This window comes from Chelonoidis abingdonii, chromosome 15 (genome assembly GCF_003597395.2).
Source record: "Chelonoidis abingdonii isolate Lonesome George chromosome 15, CheloAbing_2.0, whole genome shotgun sequence".
NCBI lineage: Eukaryota > Metazoa > Chordata > Testudines > Testudinidae > Chelonoidis > Chelonoidis abingdonii.
The window spans coordinates 43,960,271-43,970,435 of NC_133783.1; the positions used below are offsets into that span (position 1 = coordinate 43,960,271).

The 10,165-nt window shown below is 39.8% G+C and overlaps 1 protein-coding gene across 1 annotated transcript in view; it reads left to right on the forward strand.

Moving 5' to 3' along the window:
* The window catches only part of ADAM12 (ADAM metallopeptidase domain 12), a 305,398-nt gene that overhangs the window by 76,484 nt on the left and 218,749 nt on the right, over window positions 1-10,165 (forward strand). Inside the window, exon 3 of the mRNA XM_032794825.2 lies at window positions 2,664-2,737. Within this exon, the coding sequence (XP_032650716.1) occupies window positions 2,664-2,737 (74 nt within the window). The remainder of the gene's footprint in view (window positions 1-2,663; window positions 2,738-10,165) is intronic.

The following is a 10,165-nucleotide window of genomic DNA, read 5'->3' on the forward strand; positions in this document are numbered from 1 at the left end:
AATAAAATACACAAATCAAAGCCTAATACAGTAGGAAACTGAATACAGATGAAATCTCACTCTCACCCATGTTCCAATAAGTTTCTTTCACAGACTAGACTCCTTTCTAATCTGGGCCCAATTCTTTCCCCTGGTACAATCCTTGTTCTAGCTCAGGTGGTAACTAGGGCCTCGACTACACTTGCATGTTATATCACAATAAAGCCTCGCAGAGCACTCTATCTTTCTCCCCGTCCACACTGGCAAGACACATAGAGTGCTCTGACTCCCTGGCTGGAGCGCTCCTGGTACTCCAGCTTGGCAAAAGGATTAACAGCTGTTGCATATTGGGTGAGATGCTTCAGTGCCAGTGTAAATGAGAAGCAACGTTACAATGCTCTGATTGACCTCCGGAAACATCCCATAATTCCCTTAACTGAAGTGGCCTTTCTTGTCTTTGTTGTGAACTCGAGACATGGAAGTGCTCTTTCAAAGTTCCGTTTCGGAGTGCCGGCTGCTTATCTGGTCTGAGAAAAAACCAAACAGCTAATGTTTGCTTTGAGTGAGAGAGAGAGAGAGAGAGAGAGAGAGGCGGGAGGGCTCCCTTTCGGAGTGCTGGCTGCTCTGAGGGGAAAAAACCAAACAGCTAATGTTTGCTTTGAGTGAGAGAGAGGAAGAGGATGGAGAGGGGTCTGAACATATAGGACAGTGTGCTGACACACTCTCAGCACCCCAAAACCCCACTCTCTCTCCTCCCACACTCCCTGTCACACTCCACCCACCCCCATTTGAAAAGCATGTTGCAGCCACTTGAACGCTGGGATAGCTGCCCATAATGCACTGCTCCCAATGCAGCTGCAAGTGCTGCAAATGTGGCCATGTCAGTGTACTTTCAGCTCTCAGTGTGGACAGATGGCAGCACTTTCCCTAGTGTACTCTACGAAGGTAGGTTTAACTTAAAGCACTCTACGGCTGCAAGTGTAGCCAAGCCCTAAGGGATTTCTCATGACTGCAGCGAGCACACAGGTATACAGGAAGACTTGCAAGTAAATAAAGCCATTTACAACCAATTATCCTGGTTAATGGGAGCAATCAAGATTCCAAGCCACCATTAATGGCCCATATTTTACATAATTACAGTAGGACCTCAGAGTTATATTTCTAGTTTCAGATACAAGAATGATACATTTATACAAATAGGATGATCATGCTCAGTAGATTATAAGCTTTGTAATGATACCTTACAAGAGACCTTTTGCATGAAGCATATTCCAGTTACTTTATATTCACACTCATTAGAATATTTTCATAAAACCACAAGAGTGCAACGTTACGGTAGTGTTTTAATGCCTACTCCTCCACACTCCTAGAATCTTACAATAGTTTGTTTCATTCCTTTAACCTTCTCTCTGAGGATCTCTTATTTAATGAATGGAGCCTCATACCTCCTTGATAGAGGGAAGAATTATTATTGGGAAACTGGGGAACAGAGAATTGAATATCTTGCCCAGTATCTCACAGAAATTATGTCAGAGCTGGAAATAAAATCTAGAAGTCTTAAATAGGATTTTTAATTTTTTGGTGCTGTTCTCCGGTTGACATCTCCTCCTCCTTAAATATTTGTGCATTCTCCGTGGTGCTCTATCTATGATCTAGAGAGATCAAATAGTTCGTCTGTTTTCACAGAGATCGTTGTGATTATTTTCTTTATTTCTGATCACTCTGCCTGGAATGGCAGTAGTAATGGTGTTTTTTGTTTTTTTTTTTAAGTTAAAAACCTTGGGAGGGAGAGATTAGGGTTTTGGGTTTTTGTTTTTGTTTGGGTTTTGTTTTGTTTTACAGTAAGTTTATAAAAATACCTTTTAAAATTTACAGTTATTCCTAGGGGAAAAATAAATTAATTCAGCAGTGCTGCCTTCCCACTGAAGTTCCAATGATGGTCACAGGTCTATGCTACCCAGGGAGTCTATGCTATAGGCCCTGATTCAGCAAAGTACTTAAGCACAAGCCTCAAGTACATGAATATTTTGACTGGAGTCATATAACTGGCTCCCCAATCTCAGCACCGCAGATTTGGTTACAGGTAAGGAGGGAGCTAGATGTGACTATAAACATCTTAATTGCAAACTGCCCCACAAAGCCTAAGGCTGATTCAGCTCATTTAAAAAACGCAACAGTGAGCAAGAGCTTTCATGAAGCATTTATGGCAAGATGTTACACCAGCATTTGGAGAAGAAAAAGATTGTTTCAGAATTGTATTGGGGACTTTCCAGAAGGCCTCCAGGAACTGATCTGCAATGTACTGTTGTGGTTCTGTCTTACAAACTGAATCAGAGCTGTATTCCTGCCACAGTCTGATCTCAGGAAGAGTACATGTAATGTAATTGCTTACCATGTAGACTCTTTCGTCTGTCTTTGTGAAGCAAGTGTGATACCCTGCTGATTCCCATACTGCCGTTCTCTCTGTTTATTAACAGAGAAATACAGCTTCTAAGATGTTGCATTGCAAAGAGTTAATGTTCTCTCAACATGTTCTCCCTTCAAGGAATAAGGGCCCTATCATGTCAGGTTCTCTGAGTTGCCATTGTATACAGCAGGATTTGGGTGCTTAGCACATTGCAGCATCAGTCCCTAAGAGAATATTATTGGCATTGAACTTAGTTGTCATCTTTTTCATTTTTCAGAGTCACCCAGCACTGATGAAGTTTCTAATACAAACTGAAAGTAAGCGACTAGTCATCAGTCTGGAGAGAAATGAGTAAGTAGATCTAATTCATATTCCTTGCGCACAGGAGGTGCTAGTGGAGGGATTATAGTCTTAAAACTGATGGGGTGTGTAATGCTTGGATCTGTGGGAAAGTCTACTTCCTAGTGCTTATGGAAACAAACTCCTGCCAATAGTGTTTCATTCCAGTTCGTATTTTGGCTCTTATAATTCTGGTTACTGTATTGTAAGAATCCAGTATTTCTGTATATGACATTGAAAAGAGAACCATTTCCTCTCAGTGTTTTCCTTGTTATCAGCCTTTTGTTTTTCCTGTGGCAACTTCCTCTGTTTACATATTGAGGGAAACCCTGTGGGTCCTGGAGCATCTTCCTGGAGGGTCTGTTCTTCCCTGATACCCCCTGCTGCCATTGGCTGACTGCCTGTGCACACACACTGTGCCCCTGAGATACAGAGCATGAGTCAGTCAGTATTAATCCACTGCTGGAATTTTCAATGGAGGTTCCATGGGCTTCTTGGAGTGGGAGGTGAGATGACGCCACATAAAGCAGTTACCATCTGTCTTGGTCCCACCATCCCTGGTAAGATGATACTCCCAAACTGCAAAGCCCCAGCTTTGTGATGTTCATGCAGTAGAGCCTCTATGGGGGAGGTGAACAATTCCTATTCAACCCTTTTCTCTCTAATCTGCCCTTACCGGCCACATGGACTGTGTTTTGTGCAAATTTCACCTGCACTTGCTGGTTCTGTATGAAATGCCCATAAGTAGACAGGACAGAGCTGTGTGTTTCTCTTTAGTACCACTAGTTCGGTCCATTATTATGAGACTGAGGTCAAGGCCCCCTTGTACTAGGCACTATACATACACATAGAAACAAGGTCCCTGTCATGAAGAATTTACAGGCCAATTAGACAAGACAGACAAGGGCTGAGGAACAGAGGTACACAGAAATTAAATGGCTTGCCCAGGGTCACTGAGGAAGTCTGTGTCAGAGCCAGTAATTGAACACAGATCACCCAAGTTTTATTCCTTTGCCTTAACCAAGGGGTCATCCTTCCTCTTTAGGCCTAAGTTCTCATGCCAACAGTACCAACTACATTCTGGGAAGCAGACAGAGGTGGAACCATCCAAGTGAACAGAAAATGTTCTATGTGTCTCATACAAAACACTATACAGTTTGTGTTACATTGCAGATGCAGGGTCAGACGCATTCTGTGATCACATTTTCTTAAAACTATAGAATAGCTAAAAGGATTTTCTGCAGGTTTTCTAGCTGATGAACTGTAGCAATAAACACTTCTTTTCATCTAACAGAGAAGCTGCAAGCACAGACATACAGTGGTTGTACTGTATAAACTTTGTGGGGGAGGGGCGTAGAGTGGGAGATGAAAGCAAATGTCCACAGTATGAAACGTGCTGCGCTCAAGCTGGTGACAAGTCAGCGTGGACCTCAGTAAGGACCCCGCTCTACTATTTCACGGTAAAACCAGGAATAATGCTTTTTATTACCAGTCATCCCTCTGTGGCACAGCATCCACTGCACTCTCCCAGTGGGTGTTATACCCAAATCACAATGGTCGTTGATTTTCAGTGCTTCTTAGTAGTTCATTTCCTCTGTCTGAAACAAGATGCAGATTGCACATTCTGAGATTATTCAGTTCCAATTGTTCATTGCAGCTAAAAGAAGACTGAATTTGCTTAGTAAGTATGGTATTAGTTTTATATTCTTTTAACTTTTGAGAAAGGGGATACCTAGTTTTCTGAATGTAGAATATGCCACAATTGAGGAAGCTATTCATATTCTCTATCAAAGATTTAAAAGAATGTAAAACCACTAATATTGACATTAGTATACATATTAAATCCTGTTTTACTTGTAGTCAAGAATTGGATTTAGATGTCTTCAGGACTGTAAGTTGTGTTGACTTTGAGATAAAAAGCACTTGAAAGGACTGCAAATCAGCTAATGTGAGAACTCAAGTATTTGCTTGACTAACAGAAATGATGATATGCATCAATTTTGGAATACAGGGGTTTACTTTTTAAAAAAATCTTTTATTTACAGATTATCTTTACTTACCTATCCAATAAGTTCTTTGGGACCGAAATGTTATATTTTTTTAATGTATATTTTATTCATTTTTCTAAATAGAACAAATATACCAGATTCATCATAATACAGAATGTAAATAAAGAAGGTTAGGGTAAAGGGAAGGGAGGAAGAGTGGCATACCTATCTTCAGGGTCTACGTTAATCCTAGACCTCTAAAAAGTCATCCCTAATTGCTTTGCATTTTGGGGCACTCCTTTTTTGTGGAATGCCAGTCATTTGCTTGCTGCGAGGCCTGGCTCAGTGATATGGCTGACATCAGTATTTGGTGAGGATTGACTTTTCCATTTTTGCAGGATAAATTTAATAGTGACCAAAGCTGCACATTGGAACCACAGTGCCTTGTCAGATAATCTCCAGGTATCAAGGATGTATCCCAAAACAAAACATAAGTGGGAGGGCTTCAGTTTAGCATCCAATATCAAATTGGTCCTCCTCCCCACCTCTTACCAAAATTCTTGATACAGGGGCATTCCAAAAACGTGAGCTGTCATAGGTCTCACCCCCACTCTAAACTTTAGGGTACAGATGTGGGGACCTGCATGGACAGTTCTAAGCTTAATTACCAACTTAGATCTGGTCTCGCTGCCACCATCCAGAATTTCTGAGTACCTGGATCACTCCCTTTCCCCCCAAATCCTTCCCCTCCCTGGGTAGCCTTGAGAGACTCCTCCAACAATTTCCTGGTAAGTCCAGATCCAATTCCCTTGGATCTCAAAAACAAGGAAGAATTACTCCTTCTCCGTCCCTTTTTCCCCCCACCAATCCCTGGTGAGTCCAGATCCAATTCCCTTGGATCAAAAAAAAAACAGGGAAAAAATCAATCAGGTTCTTAAAAAGAAGGCTTTTAATTAAAGAAAAGAAAGGTGAAAGAAAGAAGGAAAGAAAAAACTCTGGGGGACAGCATATCAACTAATCTTACAGACAATAGATTGAAAACACAGGATGTTTCCCTGGGCAAAAATCTTAATACCCACAAGAATACCCAATTTGATAATTCCCTTAATGGCACCAAAACAAGTCACAAAAGAAAATTAACATAAACCTATTTATTCCTTTCTAAAACTTACTGCTCTAATAAGAGGCTGGTTCCTTGATCTTTTTCACTCCGGCTGAAACTGAAACTGATTAAACAAAGGAAACTTCCCTCCTTCCTTTTGAAACATCTTGTTCCCCCATTGGTTCCTCTGGTCAGGTGTCAGCTAGGCTAGGTAAACTTCTTAACCTTTTACAGGTAAAAGAGGCATTAACCCTTAACTATCTGTTTTTGACATGAGCTAATGTGACATCAGCAGTGGTCAGCATTTATAAGTCCATTACCATTAGCCTATGTGGGGATCAATCAGTATGTTTGAACAAATATTTTTTGATTAATAAGCCATAGCCTCAGGTCTAAAGTTACTTTTTTAACATTAGATACAATTGTATTCCCTTGGGTCGGAGATAGTTGTCCATCCAAATCTCTATTCTAAACAACTCTCAAATTATCGATCTTTGGCAGAAAATTTTGGGCCTGAAAATTATAGAAGAATACCACTGGCTGAGTAAACCAAGAAATTTTCTCCAAAACAAGTAGTTCTGGAGCTCCCAATGTGTCTGGTCCAAATACATTCATAAGTAAAAGCTTTAACTGGAGATATTTCCATGCTCCAGAGCAGAGCAAGCCAAATTGTTGCTGATGATCTACAAATGGTTTTAAATTTACAATTGTCAATTAACTGTGACACAGTCATAATGCTTCTGTCTATCAAATCCTACCACCGGTTTTGCCACGGATTTTAAGGATAGGATTGCTCCATAGAACCACCTCTACAGGGAAGACTGGATGGGAACAAAATTGCCTTGCCAAGTTTGACCAGGCTTGCCTCACAGCCATTATTGTGGGACCTCTGGAATCATCAAATCTATAATAATTTGATCCTACAATACCTGAAACAGGGAGAGGGTATACCAGTTCTCAGTGTCTGAACCTAAGGTGGGGTCTCTGGGGTCATATTTAACACCCATAAAGATGTCTGCCTTAACAAAAGGGAGATATGATAATTGTCCAAGTTGGGAAAACAATATCTGCCCAGAGATAGGGGGAACTGTACTTTGTTGAGAGGCAGTCTAGGTTTCTTACCTGCACCCTAAAGGAACATTCTGAAAATATTATTGAATTTCTTAAAATAACATTGAGGAATAGAAATAGAGAGACTCCTTCAAACATACAAAATTCTGGGAAGGACATTCATTTTCAGTGTATTAATTTTACCCTACACACTGAGGGTTAACGAACTCCATTTTCCCAAATCATTAGCCAGTTGGGCGATAATTAGTTCTATATTTATCTTAAGGATATCCTGAATATTGCTGAGAATCAGTATTCCTTTTTCAGGACTGGAATGTGTTTTTTAGTACATGTTTATACAGCACCAGCACAATGAGTTCCTAACCTCCACTGACTATCCGGGAACTTTTGCAATACAATAAATAAATATTACTTATTATCCTCACTTCTGGAATTTGTAAAATATTAAGCTGTTGACAGACACCAGACCACATAAATAGCTGGCCATATATCTTGCAAGAGTCACTTCTTCCTTCTTTCTGGTTGGTGCTATTGACTTACTTTTAAAGACAAAATTTAATCTTAAGGATTTTTTTTTCCATTTAATTTAAGATTTTTTTACTCAAATTCAGGAAATGAAAAAGTTAAGAATCCAACAGCAAAATTAGCACAGCAACATCAATAACTTCGTTAAGGTACATTATTGATGAACACCATTTTTGTGTATGTTGCTTCGCAAGGTGTATTGGATGAATATCTGTGTGGTATTCATAATTACTGTTGACGTGCATGGCATTATGCAGATATATAAGAAGAAATAATCTGTGCTTCACAGAGTTCACAATCTAAGGACTTGATGCTTTTCCCACAGAAATCAGTGGCTCCATTATAGTGGTGTCAGTGGTGTATGTAGAGGCAGGTCCTGTGTTGCAATATGTAGCTATAGAATGATGGGGTACGAGAATGGTTGGAGAGAATGTAACACATGCTCCTGACATTTGTATTGTTTAGAAGCAGCACCATGCTTACTTTTGTTTCCAAGAATTTTGGGAGGTCATTGTGGCTAAGTTCTCAAATTCATGAAAAGAAGCCTTCAGAAGAAAATAATAGAATAGGCAGGATGCTTAACTAGGGCCAGATCATTCCCTAGGAAGATTATTTCTGTTAGAGTTATTTTGTGAGGAAGAGTATCCCCACCCATCTCCACAGAGCTGGTTGGGATTTCATCTCCTAAATCTCCCCTGAGGATCCACAAAGACAAAACTTAGTCTGTCTTCCCTCCTCCTCCCACCACATGCTTTCCAGTTCCCTGACAGCACAGCTACTTCACAAGCTATGCTGCTAAGAAATCCTTCACTGCTCTGGGATCTCTGTGAAAGGGAATTTCAACCTGCAGGACTAAAACCTCGTCATCCCTGAGGTATATGGGTTTGTGGGACATGATGCTCTTGACTCCTTCCATCCCCTTTCTAGCAGCACAGCCCTATTCCAGTAGAAAGGATTCTGCAGGCTCACAATAGGAGGTGGGGAACAATTCAGTGCAGCAGCACTATTCCTTTCCACTCTCCTCCAGGCTGTATTCATGTAACCTCTACTTGTGAATATAGAGGGCATGATATGGCCCCTAGTGATTATAGCTGCTGGGGACTGGGAGTTGGGTGGATTCTATTCCCATCTGTGCCACAGACTCACTTGCTCTGATGGTGATTAAATCACGTATCCTCTCTGTTTTCCATTTGCAATATGGAGATAAAGCCACTTGCTTCACACAGGCATTGAGGCTTAATTGATTAATTTGTATAAAGCCTTTTGAAATCCTCAGCTGAGAGGCACTAAAGAAACACAAAATAGAAAGTACCAAAATTAACCTTTTGGAGAATGGAGTTTAATATATGAAACACACACTGCCTCTTACAAAGATGAGTATTGGAAAAAAACATTGTCAGTGTGCTTGAGATAAAGTGGAATGCTAAGTACAAATACCTTTACAATTTTTCCTTAAATAAAATGATGACAAAGTCCTGACATGCATGCTCTGTAACGTTACTGCTGATTGTTTCATGTAAAATATGTTATCCCTTGGGGAATCAGGGGGCAAAAATCTAAATGACATAAGTTCTGCTTTGGGTTATGCAAAAACTGGGTACAGTTTTCCAGACTTAGCAGAAACAGCTGCTCTGAGTAGCCTTCATATTAAATCCCATTTACTGAAAACTAGAGATTTTCCAAAGCTAGAGTTGCATCTGAAATCATTTCTTGAAATACATTTGCTGACCCAATTGGGGAATGGTGTGTTAAACCATCTGTTACCTGTGGGAATATTTAATGTGAATTAAATAGTTGGTTGATTTTTTTAGGATCAGAAGATGTGTTCATGTTTTGTTTTTATGCAGCATTTATAGTTGGCACCAGGAAGGATTACGTAAATACATACTCAGACACATACATAGATTTCAGGTTTTCTTTATGTTCGTCAACTATCAAGCATACTTTAAATCTCCCTACATAAATGTTTGCTAGTGTTCGAGAACTTTTATTTTAGTGACCAGACAGAAGTTATATTTGGTAAAAGCAGAATTATTTGCAATAAATTCCATTTGTCTGTCTTAGAGGACTATCTTGGGAATGCATGTTGCAGGCACATTTATGATTTAGTTCCAAAATATGATTGCACATCTGGGTGCCTTGGAGTTCTTCAATACCTTAAAATGTTTTAGAAACACTTGTCATCTGAAGAGACTTTCACAATCAGCAAATCATCTACCAGCTACAAAAGAAAATTTCACTTGAAGTAGCCCTCACTGTCTTATACTGCATTACATAAAATAATACCAATGCAGTTTAATTGTGCAAGCTACAGTAATTTATGTGCTTGTAAATGCCATTAAAGTTAATGGGAGTTATACATGTGTTTTAAAGAGAGAGCAGATTTAATATAGTAAATGAAACTAGAAAAAAATTAACATTAAATCTGAGTGTGTCAGTGTAGTGGTATGTGACAAATCTATAACTGTTTTCTAGGTGCAATTGTATACTGATGGTAGAAACATACTGTATACAAAATAGGCATTGTCATAAAAGATGGTTAAGGGTTAATGTCTCGTTTACCTGTAAAGGGTTAAGAAGCTCAGTAAACCTTGCTGACACCTGACCAGAGGACCAATAGTGGGACAAGATACTTTCAAATCTTGGTGGAGGGAAGTCTTTGTTTGTGCTTTTTGTTTTGTTCGTTGTTCGCTCTCGGGACTGAGAGGGACGGGACATCATTCCAGGCTCTCCAAATCTTTCTGAATCAGTCTC